At 34.9% G+C, this 17,918-nt stretch overlaps 1 protein-coding gene across 3 annotated transcripts in view; it reads right to left on the bottom strand.

Annotated features, from left to right (window-relative positions):
• The window catches only part of LOC134793922 (multidrug resistance-associated protein 1), a 67,639-nt gene extending 53,571 nt beyond the window's left edge, over window positions 1–14,068 (bottom strand). For all 3 annotated transcript variants that reach the window (XM_063765644.1, XM_063765648.1, XM_063765639.1), the window contains exons 1-2: window positions 13,659–14,068; window positions 3,746–4,051 (exon numbers count right to left, since the gene is read on the bottom strand). In XM_063765644.1, the coding sequence (XP_063621714.1) occupies window positions 3,746–4,051; window positions 13,659–13,706 (354 nt within the window). In that variant the 5' untranslated portion in view covers window positions 13,707–14,068. The remainder of the gene's footprint in view (window positions 1–3,745; window positions 4,052–13,658) is intronic.
• Between the last annotated feature and the right edge of the window lie 3,850 nt (window positions 14,069–17,918).

The following is a 17,918-nucleotide window of genomic DNA, read 5'->3' as shown; positions in this document are numbered from 1 at the left end:
AGGAAGGTTTAGGTGTATAATTTGCAGTGTTGCCAGATGGTCACAAAAGTCACATTTTTCGTGACTTTTGGCCTTCTCGTGTGACATGTGCGTGACTTACGATCTTGAGGCAATTTTTGTGACTTTTAAGCTAGTCGAATTTTGGACAAGTTTAGTTCTGCAATTTATATTATTTAGGAACGCGGTGAACGCACCCAAGTTGACACTTGCACTGACACCTTGACGTTACATCCACCATCATGTTTATTATAATAGTCGTGGCAAGATGAGACTTGTTACCTTGACATGACGGTGTCATTTAGTTTGATAGTAGTAGTTATTTTTTTTAGTGTATGATTCATTTCTTTTAACCTCATATCTTGAATATCTGTACGAATAGCATTTGTAATTACTTCAGACAAAAGTTTTATCACAATATTTTCTACAAATTTGGTTATGTTCATTTTTACTCTGTGATCAATACTTTAGGAGCTACAGGCTGTTAAAGTTAAATAAGAGATAAAAAATAGACGGTTTAAGAAAACGTCGTTTTTTCGTAATTGTTCATCATAAATAAAAAAAAATTGTTTAGGATAAGCAAGCTAATCGACCTGCTCATATAATATTTAAAAAAAACCGGCCAAGAGCATGCCGGCAATGCTCAGTGTAGGGTTCCGTAGTTACCCGTCCGTCAAAATAGACTATTTGCAAAAACTCAAAAACTGCTAAACCGATTAGGTTCGCTATATTTTTCCTTGAAAGTTTTTACTAAGTTTTACTTTCACAATTTTTTAAATATTTTTTGGAGCCATGGTTAAAATGCTAGGGGAACTAAAGTGGAAAACACAACTTCTTTTCTTTCAGATCGATTATTTCTGAAAATATTAAGTTGATCAAAAATGGTCCTTAAAGACCCTTATTCATTTTAAAAGACCTATCCAAGACACCCCACACTATAGGGTTAAAGCGAGAAAAAAAATCATCCCCACTTAATGTATGGGAGTCACCCTTAAAAAATATTTTTTCTAGTTTATATTTTACGACTTTGTCAGTGTAACAAATTTATATATTCAAGCCAAATTTAATAATAGAAACTAGAAAATGATATTTTTTTATGGTGGCTGCCCTACATTAAAGTGGGGATGAATTTTTTTTCGCTTCCACCCTATAGTGTGGGATGTCGTTAGATAGGTCTTTTAAAACGGATACGGGTCTTCAAGAACCATTTTTTGATCAACTTAATATTTTCGGAAATAATCTGAAAGCAAAAAAGTTGTGTTTTCCCCTTTAGTTCCCCTAACTTTTGAACCATGGGTCCAAAAAATATGAAAAAAATCATAAAAACATAGCTTAGTAAAGACTTTCAAGGAATAATATAGCGAACCTAATCGGTATAGCTGTTTTAGAGTTTTTGCGAATAGTCTATTTTGACAGACGGGTAACTACGGAACCCTACACTGAGCATGGTCCGACATGCTCTAAGCCGGTTTTTTTTAGCTCTAATTTAACTTTAACAGCCTGAAGCTCCTAAAGTATTGATCGTAAAGTAAAAATAAACATAACCAAATTTGTAGGAAATTGTTGTATGATAAAATTTTTGTCCGAAGTAATTATAATGCTATTTGTACATATATTCGAGATATGAGCAAAAAGAAGAAAAAAGGTACCTTTAACCCTCCCTGCACTCTCAGCACACCCCTACCCTCGAGGACTTTTAGTATGTTTATCTGGACACCACAAGGGTACCAATTTTCAAAACTATTACACGAATTATTTCCGCAGATTTTTCTAATTTGCTTGGGTTATTGAAAATATTAATTTTTTAACTTTCTCATTGACCCCCCAAAAGTAGCCCCCATGCTTAAAATTCATTTGTTTACGTTACATGACTTACATGTCCGTCTTTGGGTCACTAATTTCCACCAATTTGTACTAAATTTCAACTTAATTGGTCCAGTAGTTTCCGTAAAAATAGGCTGTGACAGACGGACAGACAGACAGACGCACGAGTGATCCTATAAGGTTTCCGTTTTTTCCTTTTGAGGAAACATCATAAAAGGTTAGTAGATTTTTTGTGAAATATATTATTTTCTGAATTTCTTCTAACAAAATCGATTTACCTACCCATACAATACAATAATATAAAAATGTGACTTGAGCAGCAAAAACGTGACTTTTAGGGAAACGAAACGTAACTTATGACTCCAGAGCCCTGGCAACACTGATAATTTGTCAACCCGTGCAAAGCCGGGGTGGGTCGCTAGTATAATATATTTCGGTTAGATAAGACAATATAATTCAAATACACTAGGTATGTATATGTCGTCTAAGAATGACAAAGCGATTATTTTTTAAGAGTCACACGAACCCGCCGCCAAAAAGCCGTTCACATACAGTGCGTGTACCATCGCCCACACTCTTAACTGTCCATCGGTGGACCTTATTACAAAAGGTATAAAGGTCCACTTATGGTCAGTTAACAGTGTTGCTGTTTGTACCTACCGTAGCAATCTGAACACGCACATCTATTATTATAGTCATTAAAGTCTTAATAATATAGGCTATGTTCACATATTTGTGAACACCTTGGCTGCTCTATATATATCTGACGGCGTATGTAGTGAGAAATGAGCAATAAACAGCCTTGGTCAGATTCAGGTCGTTCGCTCAATTACCTAGTAACGTCAAGTCATGCTTCAAGTCTAGATAACACCCAAACGGGCAGTGCACCGAAAACGCAGCGTCATGCTCAGCTGCAGCGTAAACTTAATAGTGTCCGACCGAAGATTCGGTCTCGGCATAAAAATAATTTTGCGGCCGAAGGATCGGTTACGGCGAAGTTTCGGTTTCGGCCGAAAAACTGCCGAAATTTCGGCCGCGGTAGTGTGAGACCGGTTTCGATTTCGGCAGGTTATGGTATACAAATACAAATTTTGTTTCGGCCGAAACTAGAGCAAAACCAGGGGGGTGTCACTACGCAGTTTAGGTACATTTGGGCGGCGCGCCGCCCGGATCGGCACGTGTATGGCAGTGGGCTGCCGCTCGACCGCACGATAGTCGTGTCACGTGGCGCTCGCGCAAAGAAGATTCACCGTTCGTGCGCGGTTATAAGTTTCAATTTCGTTGCAGGCGGCGAGTATAGGTATAATTTTATACCTAAATCTGACTTTTGTGAAGGAGTGAATTTTCTGTACGGTAGTACTATTAGTTATTCTGTGGCAAAACCAAACCTTCGGTTTCGGTCGGTCGCTCTAATTTCTCTTTGTATTGCAATTTCTAGCAACGAAAACTAGTCCCAGACATCGATGTATGTATGTACAGGATGGCTAAAAAATAACTGCATTCCCGTTGCCAGGGAGGTTTTGGGATTATACTGAGCAACTTTTACTATGGGACCAACACCGAAACCGCGAAAAAAAGAAATTTGGCTGTTTCATACATTTTGGCTGGTCTATTTTCTAGGGCAGGGTAAATTTTTTTTTCTCGATTTTTGGGTTGGCCCATAGTAAAAGTTGCTCAGTATAATCCCAAAACCTCCATGGCAACGGGAATGCAGTTATTTTTTAGCCGCCGTGTATAAACGGAGAATTCGTCGGCGTATAATCAACTATATGGCTGCTGTTCGACAGGTTTGACTCAACGTTGGCGCATCTGCGGACACCATTTTTCATAGCGCTGACTAGAACGCGGGCGCTCCAAATACGCTAGTATGGGAAGGGAAGGTCTCTAAATCCATAAACTAATAAAAATATATAAAAATACTCACAAACGTCAATATCTTAACTATAGGCGTATAATAATCCACGTTAAACACATCCTCCTCCTGCCTCGAGAACCGATGCACAGTCGTTCCCAAATCCACAAATGTTAACACTATTAACAAACTCGTGATTATCAGCTTGCTGATATTGAGTGGGTTCCATGGGATGTTCCTCTCCTTGCTGTTGATGATGTAGTATGTGTCGAGGAAGGCGGCCAGCCAGAGGAATATGCAGGGGACCCAGATGAGAACGGTCTTCTCGAAGCATTCTGTGAGCTCTGGGTTGTCTGTGTTCCATGTTAGGTTGCTGTCCTGGAAAAGAAGGGGCGATTATTGGTGGTAAAAGCAACACTACCAAGTACTACCAACTGGAAAATAATCATAATCATAATCATTTATTGCAGCCATGGTATTATTACAAGGTGTTCTTATTTAAGTCAGTACATACATGGACCCTACTAGGGCGTGGCAATATTTAAAACTATAACTAATCTAAGACTAAGTTGTAACAAACGTAGAATAAAGATAGAATATAACATATTCGGACAATACACATAATAATTATAACAGTTGAGCATCGTCTTTACTGGTATTTGGGCTAACTGTCCATGAACTCTTGTAGAGTATATGGACATTCAATTGTTAGGTAAGATTTTAGTTTGTTTGCGAAGGTTGGGTAGTTGGTTATGTTCTTTATGTTCTGAGGTATACGGTTATATATTTTAATTGACATTGAGTAGGGGCCTCTGTTAAACATTTTCAGGTTGGCGGGGATAGCTTGGACTAGTTTGTTACGATGGCGTAGATTATGGATTGGCGGGTTGGGATTTTCAGGATTGTCAAATAGTTTTTTATATTTTCGCACAAACTTGCAGGTCTCCAGTATGTATAGTGATGTGAGGGTGAGTATATTGGATGGTGGACGATTGTAAGCAATGCCCGTCACTTTGAAAATATAACTCTGTTCCGTACAACAGGATTTTCCTTATACCAATGTCAACGATTAAATATGCCCCAACCAATGACGTCCGTACAATGTGAACGAACATTTTCGACTCGTAAATGGGTCCTAAATTATGATTATGTTTTCAAAATGATGGGTGTTTCTCCGAGCCTTGATGGTAATAAAGGGTCTGATTTAAAGTACCACGGTGTTAGCACAAAATAATCCTTGGCACAATTAATTTACAACTGGTAAATATTATTGCAACGAGATGCGGTCTACTCTACCAATAGCCATTATGTAGGTATTTTATCCCTAATTTGATTAGTTTGATTTGTTTATTATTCCTAAAGCCAGGTCAATACTGAAGTTCTTCTTTTCGTGTAAAGGGATCAAACTTCTTAGTACTAAATTTTTGTTTGCCAATGTTTTGCCACTTCCAGCCCTCGGGGTGTAGCCCTCAGGAGATCTTCCTCAGTGCACGTCGTTGAGCACAGAGAGCACTGTCTCATGTGTAATGTTGTTTGAGGTACTCCACACTCGCAGGATGTATCACCTTGTCGCCCAATTCCCCATCTCAGGAGATTATCTTTTGACCGACCAACTCCCGTCCTAAGTCTGTTGAGAGCTTTCCATACTGGCCACTTTTGCTTTCCCCCTGGAGGCAGGTGTTCCACAGCTGGCATTCGTAGCGATGTGTCGCTGAGTTGCAAGTTGCTGCTCATACTGAAGTTAAAATGTAAATACAAGTATGCAAGCAAGTTCAGGTCCTGATCAGCTGTCTATTGAGAAATTATTTTCTCTTAGCTAGTAGGTATATTCTGACCCGGATATTTTTAACAATTACTTATGGGTTAAAGTAAACTTTAGAGTTAGATAGTATGTTACTATGAATTGTAATTTGGGGTCATCCATTAATTACATCTAGGGCTTGCAAATATTCGAAACTTTCAGGTATTCGAATATTCGACTTTTTCTGACGACATATTCGAATATTCGAATAATTATTCGAATATAAAGTAAAACGCCAAAATAAGACGTATTCAATATTTCTAGATAAAACTTTTATTATAAATGCGCCGTTGAGTGAAATAATATAACTTTAATCATCTAAACCAAACCTAGGTATGTAAGAAATTTTTTTTAGTAGGTAATTATTTTCTGATTTAAATTAACTTGTAGTCACTCAGAGGCCTTAATTAATGGTCGGCTTAATTATATAATATTGGAATATTTAAGGGAAAAAGTTAGTTGACTACTGGATTATTTGTCAGCTAAAGGTGCATAGTTAGATTACCTAGTTGGGCAGGTTTGGTATGATCAAATTTGAGAATTGCGATAAGTGAGGGCAAGGTTTAGTCTTAATAAACAGAATGACCCTTTAACTTAAAACTTATGCACCGTAAAAATAACATACTTTTTGATTTCGTTTTCTTTCAAATTGAGTTAGGTTTCACTGTATTCACGAAGTCTATCGAGAGGAATACAGTAAAAATATTATTTCCTTCGTATTTGGGTACCTACCATTACTCATTATCTGTAAATACCCGGAAAACACACAGAAACTGTAACTGCAGCGGATTAAATAGATTTTTTATAGTAATAAAAAATATTCGAATATTCGAAACCTGAGCGGCCGAATATTCGAATATCAAAACAGGCCGAATATTCGACAAATTCGAATATTCGAATATTCGAATTGCAAGCCCTAATTACATCACACGAATTTGTAGATTTTTGACCCCTCCCCCCTCTTTGTCACAACTGGTCACATTTGGGTAAACCCTCCCCCCTGATGTGACGTCACATGTTTGCCAATTTTGTTTTGAAATCAACAATTTCAATTAGTTTTTATTATTTCAACAAAAAATACATTTTTGACTAAAGCATTGTTAGAAATTCATAACACGAAGCCGATTAGGAATAAAAATACATCCATGAAAACGATTATCATAGCAAAAGCTAGTTATTTTACTGATCAAAACCATTTTCGGTTACAGATGTAGTTAAAGTGACGTCACAAAGTTTGTTACTCCCCCCTCCCCCATGTCACAACATGTCACATTTTCTTGACCCCCTCCCAACCCCTAAACGTGTGACGTAATTAATGGATGAGCCCTTTGCAGTGCCCTTGCAAGGTTCAAAGCTGTTCATTATTCAAATGATAAATTACTGATTGAATTGACATTAACTTCTCTCATTTAGGTAGAAAACCTTGAAGATGGATGCGGCAATCGTCGTTAAAGATCTGTATGTATGCAAAGACATATGTAACTTCGTATAAGACGAATAAAGTCTAAGGAAAAAACGTGCCTCGGAATTCAAGTAAAAGTCATTCTCGAATAGATGCCGCACACACCTTTAGCCTATCCTCGGCTAGATGGCGTGACGACACCGTTTCATATTTAACAATTTTAACACATAGATATCAGTGAATGAACATGGATCAAAATGATATAAAAATAATAAAATCATTTATCCATATATATACATTTTTTGATAACTTTATACGTTTTCATTTTGAGTTTTAGTCGTATGTCGATAGATGGCAGTAAATTTACAGTGACTACAAAATTTACAATGACAGGACGCCTCTATACTATCTATTCTTTTTGATGTATGTAAAGATAAAAGATAAAGATAAAAGATAAAAGATAAAAAATAGTTTATTCAAGTAGGCATATTACAATGCGCTTATGAACGTCAAATAAACCTTTACCGGCTCCAACCGTACACCTCTGCCCCGAGAAGATTTAAATCCCCCCTCAATTGGAGGAGGGTATCCCAATATGGGACCGGCAACAAACTCGGCGGGACACATATTTTCAAAACATTATTACATCTTATAATTAACATGCATTACGAGTAATTAAGAAAAATACAATTTAAATTACTATAGAATTCATGCAATTATACTCAGTGAGTACATAACTTTATACAAATACGTAGCTCTTTCAGAAAACATATCAAATTCTTACAAAAGGAAAAGAAAATAAAATCAATAAAAGAAATGAGAATACATATTATATGAATCTGACTGATTGTTTTGAGATGCTTTCATACAATTTGATGTGCTTTCTTACCTGAGCTGAGTCACCTTTAACTCTACACATAATACAATGCTTTTAATTGCTACTTGTCGTTATTACAGTTTCTGGTTTGGACCATGCATGTTTGTCTGTCAAGTAGTCCTCGACTCTGTAATAAGCCTTCAACGACTTTTTTAAACGTGTAGGCCTTTTGAGCCGCGTTTTATTGCTACTATCATGAATCGGCTTACTTAAAAAGGGACTCGGAATCTCTGCCGCCTTTTAAGCGCAGTCGGGTGGATTTCAAAATCCTGCGAAAACTTATGGTTCGGTCTTTATAAAAAAAACTAGTAGGTTGTGCGAGTTGCAACTTTTTTATATGTTTTTAAGAACTATTATCTTCATGTTCCTTCAATTACCATCTCCAATAACTTAATAGTTTTTTTTATATAAAATGTTTTATGTGTCTAAAATCATCACCGTCTACCGGAAAAACCTGAACCTTATTGTTTGCAGTGAAAATTATAGCATACCTATCGTACGATTGCGATTTTTCTTTTACTTATATCTTTTCCATGTTGTTGTTTAACACATGGGAAAATATGCAATAATTCCTTCACCGAGAAAGTACATTTAAAAATATTTAAAATTTTGTCACGAACATTCGTCAACACCGTCATGGTAATGTCAATGTGAGCTTATCTCCGTGTATGAACAACGAAATACCGCTAAAGGTCCTTGCCCTATTTTTCACTTTAATATAGAATGCCAAAAATGATTTCACTATAAAGTCACATCATTGAATCGTGAGAAATATTACGAACAAATTTGTAAAACGTAGTTTGTCACAACAGAGCATCATCACCGTTATGCTTTGGTTTAAAAAAGTTACAAATGATAGATTAGAAATAATTATTGAAATGAATGGCAAACTACATGAAGTTTATTGTGTAGCATAGACATTAACTACTATTATTCGTATTCTAGAAATAAAAACAAGAAACTCTCAAATCGTCAACACCATACCCATCATCACCGGGAAAAAATGACGACCGGTGATGATTTCATGTGTATGGTGATGACGGTTCTCAGAAACTTTTCTAGTTATTTTGCTATAATTCATTATGAAATTAAGCTGTATGTTTGAAAAACGTTCTCTATGTCTTCTAACACTATATAATGTCTACCTTATAAATGTAGAAGAAGATATGACTATTTTTTTCACACTAGAGGATGGTTAGTTTTAAATAACATTTTGACTGAAGTAGGCAAAATTTAGGTCACTTAGAACTTAGAACATACAAATGTTTATTTTTTATTATCTAATAATGTAAATCGTGCAACTTAGAGTCTGTAATTGCATGTTAGTCGTGTTAAAACAAAGTATTTAAACAAGCAACATATATTAAGTTTTAAGCGACCATAGGCTACGGTACTGGCTCACTATCGTAATGGCCTTATGTTTTTTGATAATATTATATTCATTGATGTATATAATTACAGCAATTAATAATTATACCATTGGGTAGTCACCGGACCCAATACCTAACATTTTGTATCTTATGACATGCATTACAAGTAGGGGTCTTGCAACTTATAAAACACTGATTATATATTAATGTTTAGCTATTAAACAATATATATATATGGATTTAAATCATTATAGCTATTTTTAAAGTTAATTTATAAAACAACAAAAATACAAACTTATGCAATGAATCAAATTATCAAAAAAAAGTAATATATCATAAAAATTAAGCTCACTGGTAAGCCAGCAATTTTATAATATGATATAAATACCAAATTATGCAGTAGATAAAAGAAGATGCGGGTTTAAACTGATAATAAGAGTACAATATTGTTAATATGATTTAACATTGAAAAAACCCAAAAAAATAAATTGCCTATTTCGGAATATAAATTATTTAAAATTATACAATAAAAATACTTGTTATATATTTATTTATATGAATAAAATGTATTTTTTATAATTTTCTAAAAATAATTTATGTAGCTAGTCTTATGTTCAAAAACATGTTATTTGTAATGTTTATTAAAGTTCTAAAGCCTTACAATTAAAAAAAGTTTTGTTTTTTTAATACGTTTTTAATACATATATAAATTAGTTCCCAAATCGTCATTACCGTACATGCAGTGTCATTACCGTCTATAAAAGAGTCATTACCATACCATGATTGTCATCACCATCTTGCGTTTTTATTTTCCGAAAGCGATAACTTCAAATATAAGCCACAAATGATTGTATAAATACCATAGATATCCTCAATATACAGCCCCCTATTACTTTACCCAGCTAGAATCGTGTTAAATTAAACATTTAAAAAAAATATTTTTTTGTATGGTGAAATTTTTGGTGTTGAAATCCACCCAGTCGCGAAAAATTAAGGCGATCAGCCCACGTATGGATATCAGTAGAAAAGTAGCACAATTCCAGTGCATTGGAATTCTGAAATTGTATAAGATCTGACCCCTAAGGGGGTGGTCAATTTAGTGCGAGAATATTAAGGGCAGTTTGACGACTTATACGCTGATGGATTTGCAAGTAAAGGCTTGTACTTAGATATAACATTGTTTTTAACTGTGCTAAAACATCAAACTCGACTCCAGTTGCCACTATATGACTATACTATTAAAAATACCACTGTAACAGGTTTTGCCTATTCATGGCCGTGATGACATCAGAACTAAAGGTCAAGGGGACTCCGGTCAGAAATTAGTTGATAATAGAATGTATAATTATGTAATCCTATTGTTATTTATGGTGTATACAAGGAATTACGAAGACGCGTAAAGTACTATAGGCAAGAGCATCGGCACTGTCGCTCACGAACCAGGGGTAAGATGATATCGCCGAAGCCCTAGCGGAAGGGAGGGAGGGGCATAGATTGTATGTAATATTAGGCTGCTGCTTTTTTTTGTATATTTGTTACCTCAGAACTTCATGTGTAAACCGATTTGGAAAATTATGTTTTGGTTCAATATATGTATAGTTCTCCTCTAAATTATTAATATGAGTACCTATAGAAGGCAAGGTACCTTTTGTTACCTTACGTTTTGTGGCAGCAAATTCTCGAACGTTAGCGGTTGTATAGCGGTCAATAAGTTCAATAACCTACTTACGGCATAATGTACCTACAGCTCCATATATATGTATTAGGTAATGGCTATGCCAACATGTGTCATTGATTTAATTTACTTTGACATTAAGAAAAACACTTTCATATTGTGAGTAGAGCGCTGGTGGCCTAGCGGTAAGAGCGTGCGACTTTCGATTTGGAGGGCAGGGGTTCAAACCCCTCGTTTCAGAACTTATGTACGAAATATCACTTGATATTTACCAGTCGCTTTTCGGTGAAGGAAAACATCGCGAGGAAACCGGACTAATCCCAATAAGGCCTAGTTTACGCTCTGGGTTTTAAGGTCATATGGCAGTCGCTTTCGTAAAAACTAGTGCCTACGCCAATTCTTGACATTAGTTGCCACGCGGACCCCAGGCTCCCATGCGCCGTGGCAAAATGCCGGGATAACGCGAGGAAGAAGGAAGAAGACTTTCATACTGTGAGTACTGCGCCTATAGGTACATTATACAGAGGACCTACCGTGAATATAGAGATTTCGTTATCTGCCTCTCTATTATTTATTTATCGTATGGCATTATACACTGTGTTTTTAAATATTACCATGCATATCATAACTTAAATATAGCATTCCGTAAGTAGTCGATAGCGTCGCTCGTGAGGTCTTTGAAATCCATGGATGAAATATCACTCGTGCATATTCGAGATCGAGAAATAGAGAGGCAAGTAACGAAATTTCGATTTGGGCTCGAGGTGGGCCCTCACATCCTTTCAAGAAGTGGTGTCAAGTGAATGTATTTAATAAAACCGACGTCATATACGTCATATAGGTACACTGATATTTTTACTGCTATAAATTTATTTATTATTTCCTCAAAGTAATGTGTAACACTTAAATGTTATGTGACCTTATTATTTATTTATTGAATTTTAATATTGTTTACATATGGGTTAATTTCAAGACACAAGGTACCAATTTATTAATAGTAAAAGTAATTAAGAAGATACTGGTTGTAAATAAGGCTGATTTTTGCTTGAAAACATCATCATGAATAATGGTAGTTCTTCATCTAGTTTAAATAATTACAAGTCATTCTTAGGGTGTGCAAGTACTGGTTAATTTGATATACAAAATCAATCCTGGACCCAGGCATTCCCTGGTCACTCTTCTTTGTACCAAGAATTATTAATTATTATGAATATTGTAACAATACTTGCTATTGGATAACAAGAGGGAGCTGTACAAATCACAAACTTAAAAGTAAAGGTAACACAATTCACAATCTTCTAGCGACCTTCACCGAGGAGGAGTTTTGGCCGAAGAGTGTCAAGTTTCGGCAGTTCCACGGGCGGCTCCCAGACACTGCGGGGTTGCGTAATGCATCGCAACCATAATGTGATTTGTAGTGTTTACTTTTAAAATATATTTTTATATAATATGTGTAACTAGCATACATAAGGTATTTATGTATGGGCCACTAGTTGCCTGAAATAAAATTTTGATTCATTCATTGCTAATTAAGATCTACACTTGCAAGTGTAGCATGTCAAGCATGTCTATAGAATTTGTTTATATAATATGCTTAACAACAACTTAATTGATGTTGCTGGTCCAAATGTGTTAAGGTGTTAACTAATGTATAGTAGGTGTTAACTGTTAACTAATGTATATTGATTCCACTTACTTTTCTAAATTTTAATTTTTAATCAAAACACACTTAAAAACTAGTAAAAACTAGTACCTATTCCAAGTTATCTTAAACTTGTCATTAAAATATATAATCGAAACTTCTTGACTTCCAATTGGACTCATATTTGTAAATTTACTTTTTTAAGCAATTTTGGACAATAATAACTTTCTCACACATTATTAGTAGGTATGCAGACATTTTTTGTTGGAAAAAAAGAGTTACCCACATACAACTGAAATTAGTGACAACAGATCTAGTGCATAATTATTTTCCATCGTATTTTCACAGAAACCTATGAACGTGTCTTGCAATTTCAGTCAGTCTTGGTACAAAAAGTATTGAGGTTGATTGAATTAGCATGACAAATATGAATGTTTCCGAGAAAATATGATGGAAAACAATTATGCACTACATCCATCATTAACCTCTCGTCTGTGTATGATAAGGATCCTGATCGTTAAACATTTTAAGACACACACAATTGAGTCGCTTAACTTCAAACTCGGGTAAATTCAACCGTCAGATTTAGCAATTTTGGTATTATGTAAAGGTAGAGTAGATATTTCCTAAGTGGGTTGAATGGATTTATCTGTGTTTGAAGTTAAGCAATACAATTTTCAATGGGATGATATGATTGTGTTTTCAGCTTCTCTGCTACTAACATGGATCCTTGGTATGTAGGTGTTGGCAATATTACTGCATTTTTGCACCAATTGCAGTCTCTACTCAGCTGAGTAAAGCATAAAATAATAAATAAACATTTTTTTTAAACTGCTTTTTCCATTGTGGTTCTTGAGAGATTGCCATGGTGACAATAATAAGCAATAGAAAAGTGGATAAGTTATTGTATAATTATGATTTATATTCTTCAGAAACAATAGGTAGTACATTCAAGATAAGTATCTACTAAATTATTTACCTTCATAAGACTATTTTAGCGCTCTGAATCAGAACAAATACAAATATGTAACTAGTTCACAGTTGTATTATTTCGCACAGAATCGTTATTCAGAAACATTATAAACATCTTATAATATTATTTTTTATGAAAGTTAAAATTATCATGCCAATGTTTCCTTTAACTTATTGTCGGTAGTTGAAAGTATACATTAAAAATATTTCGAATAAACACGATTACCAAAATAAATAAGGACTTACCCAAAACTTGGAGCCGCAAAATCTGTCAAGCGGAGACTCGAAAGACATTGTCACTTATTACGTGAGCGTAGAACCAGTTATCTCCCATAGATTTGCAACGAGAAATCTAACGGCCGTTCATATAAAACTTATCAGAAAATTACTCTCGCACTGGATGTTTAACTTTTTTTACACTCAACACATGTGATAACTGCCAAAACGGCGACCGTTATTTATCAACTATTAACTGCACAACACGTTAGCGGGTGATGTATATATTTCTGTTCTAAAATTTAAAGAATGTTGAAGGTGCTGTATGGTCGATTACAACATTGTGTAGCGCCCACGAAAACCGCACAGCGCGACGGCGACGAGACAACACGACTCACGCAGCGTGACAGAAGGAAGTCAAGGAAGAGCAAGCAAGAGGAAAAAAATCGGAAATAGGATGTGCAAATGTTGCAATACTCATATGGATTCGGTTTCTGGTATCTATAGAATAAACAAGTTTTTATTTTATACAAGTTAACCAAATAATTGTATTTATTTATATTTAATTCGCTGCATATAAAACATTAATAAAAATTGAAATGAATTTACTGTTTTAACACTTTGTAACCGCGATTATTGATACATTGCTGCATTTAATCGATCTATTGAATTCGTTGCAACTGAGTAGTCGGCAATGAATCGATAATTGGTCAAGTCTGTAGAGTGCTGTAGAGCCCATTAGAGTTCTAATGTTGGCAATCATGAAATTTCCTGATTTCTTATCTGTGTAATGCCAAAGAGCATATAATCACTACGTTTTAAGAGTCGGCACTCTGGAACAAGCCTTAAACCGAATTAGGAACGTACATTGTGCCAACACACCAAATACATGTCAATATTGCCAACACAAAAAAAAAACAACGCTAGGGCTTGCCACTACTAGCGTACCTACTGTTTATCGATATCGATAAATGTGCAATACATTTATCGATATCGATAAATGTGCGATACATGCTGCTGTACTGCACTATTGTAACAGTAAATTTTGAGTATCACTAGGATTAATAAAATAAAAGCAAAATATAAAAATAATTTTATTTAACATATTAAAGATACGATACAGATAGTTTATTATTTACGTAGGCATATTAGTTATTACAATACGCTTATGTTATGAACGTAAATAAAGCTACAATCTACTTTTAAAGCACTCCTGCAAACACTGAGCCTTGCCTGTGAAAGCTGTGAACTCCAACTTCCAAAAAGGGGAAAAAACTACTGTCAGGCTTATTTACATTCATTTGTAGATCAGATGTTCAGAGGTTGGAGTTTTATATTATAATTATTAATCAATAAATTAAATAACAGTAATAGATCAAAAGACCATGTTTCAAAGAGGAAACAATAAATAAAACAAAGAAAACACAGATAGCACTTAATGCGATAACACATTACAAACAGACTTTGCAAAAGTAAGTACTTATCCTATATTAGGTATACATTTGTCAATTAACCAGGTTTTTCATTCAACCAGGTCGTGCGAACTAACGAGGTTCAAAAACATATTGTGTCAATTATAGAAGCTGCGTTCAAACTTCTAACAAATTTCTTTTGTGGAGGTGCAAATAAACATTTAAAATAGCTTTGTCTTATTGGAATGTAAAAAGAATACTATGTTTTTGATTTAATCAAAACTATTTCACCTGCTACTACAGTCTGCGATACCCAATAAATAAATTGAATTCTGGATGAAGATTTCGAATAAAATTTTATTTTATTAATTATACTGTTTCTAAGAAGAGCTAAAATCACGGTTTTCTTTAGCACAGGCATAGAATAAATAATAGTACTGCCGTACAGAAAGGAAACTTCCAACAAAGCCTAAGGTTGACAGTGGTTCAGGGTCGAATCATGCTGTCCCTTTCTAATATATGGCACTATCCCTTTCGACAAGCAAAAGACAGAGATCATTGGAAGGGCTTGGAGGAGGCCTTTGCCCAAAAATGGGTACATCACCTATAATGTATGATGTGTAAAACCTAAATGTTAGTGTAATATTTTGTGAGAATAAAGACTTTATTATTATTTGTTTGTCCTTTCCACATCTCGGGACCATGGGGTCCCGGTCTTTTGGAAGGCGTACGTGGGGCCAAAGCCAACAGCGCACAGGCCCATTAAGACACTTTAATCCAAAGGCCACGTCAAATTAAGCCGAATATGGGCAATCTGCGGAAATAATTCGTGTAGTTTTGAAAATTGGTACAGGCATACCTTGTGGTGTTCAGATAAACATACTAAAAGTCCTCGAGGGTAGGGGGTGTGCTGAGGGGGTGTATGGGGGGGGTATGAAGGTACCTTTTTTATATTTTTGCTCATATCTCGAATATTTATTTATTTATTTAAACTTTATTGCACAAAGTATATACAAAAATGTACAAATGGAATATCTGTACGAATAGCATTATAATTACTTCCGACAAAAGTTTTATCATTAAATTTCCTACAAATTTGGTTATGTTTATTTTTACTCTGCGATCAATACTTTAGGAGGTACAGACTGTTAATGTTAAATAAGAGATAAAAAATAGACGGTTTAAGAAAACGTCGTTTTTTCGTAATTGTTCATCATAAATAAAAATTTTAGTTTAGGATAAGCAAGCTAAGTGACCTGCTGATAAAATATATAAAAACCGGCCAAGAGCATGTCGGGCTATGCTCAGTGTAGGGTTCCGTAGTTACCCGTCCGTCAAAATAGACTATTTGTAAAAACTCAAAAACTGCTAAACCGATTAGGTTCGCTATATTTTTCCTTGAAAGTCTTTACTAAGCTTTACTTTCACGATTTTCTTCATATTTTTTGGACCTATGGTTCAAAAGTTAGGGGAACTAAAGTGGAAAACACAACTTTTTTTCTTTCAGATCGATTATTTCCGAAAATATTAAGTTGATCAAAAAATGGTCCTTAAAGACCCCTATTTATTTTAAAAGACCTATCCAACGACACCCCACACTATAGGGTTGACGCGAAAAAAATTTCATCCCCACTTTAATGTAGGGGAGTTACCCTAAAAAAATATTTTTTCTAGTTTATATTTTACGACTTTGTCAGCGTAACTGATTTATATATTCGTGTCAATTACCAACCGACGAAAAAAACGGAGGAGGTTCTCAAGTCGACGCGTATATTTTTTTTTATGTATGATAATCATAAAAAGTAGAAAAAATATTTTTTCATGGTGGCTGTCCTACATTAAAGTGGGGATTCAATTTTTTTTCGCCTCCACCCTATAGTGTGGGGTGTCGTTGGATAGGTCTTTTAAAATGAATAAGTGTCTTCAAGAACCATTGTATGATCAACTTAATATTTTCGGAAATAATCGAACTGAAAGAAAAAAAGTTGTGTAATTTTCTATTTAGTTCCCCTAACTTTTGAACCATAGGTCAAAAAATATGAAAAAAATCGTGAAAACATAGCATAGGAAAAATATAGCGAACCTAATCGGTATAGCTGTTTTTGAGTTTTGGCAAATAGTCTATTTTGACAGACGGGTAACTACGGAACCCTATACTGAGCATGGCCCGACATGCTCATGGCCTGTTTTTTTATATTTTATCAGCAGGTCACTTAGCTTGCTTACTCTAAACTAAAATTTTTATTTATTATGAACAATTACAAAAAAACGACGTTTTCTTAAATCGTCTATTTTTTATCTCTTATTTAACTTTAACAGCCTGTAGCTCCTAAAGTATTGATTGTAGAGTAAAAATAAACATAACCAAATTTGTAGTAAATTTTATGTTAAAACTTTTGTCCGAAGTAATTATAATGCTATTCGTACAGATATTCGAGATATGAGCAAAAATATGAAAAAAGGTACCTTCAACCGGACCTTTAGTTGCAATTATTGAGCTATGATCCTATGAGCTCTATTATCCAGGTGCTAATTAACCAGATCAAAGAACCAGGTTTCTCTGTAGAACGAAAGGCTCTCTTTTGTAAGACAAATATACTAGTCTGTATGAGGTGTGAAGAAAATGTCGGGCAAAATTGTCGGGGTTTAGGGCATTTTCTGACAGACCATTGTGCTCTAATTTCAATATGAGCGTTCCATGATCCACACAATCAAATGCTTTAGAAAGATCACAAAATGTGCCAATTGCATCACAAGAATTTTCTCAAATATTTATAAAATATGTTTAATGAGTACCGAAGCAGCATCGGTCGTGGAACGGCCCTTTGTGAAACCAAACTGATTGCTTGTAAGTAAAGTATGTCTGTTGAAGTGACCC

This window comes from Cydia splendana, chromosome 1 (assembly GCF_910591565.1).
Source record: "Cydia splendana chromosome 1, ilCydSple1.2, whole genome shotgun sequence".
NCBI lineage: Eukaryota > Metazoa > Arthropoda > Insecta > Lepidoptera > Tortricidae > Cydia > Cydia splendana.
This window is presented reverse-complemented; position numbering and strand designations above follow the sequence as displayed.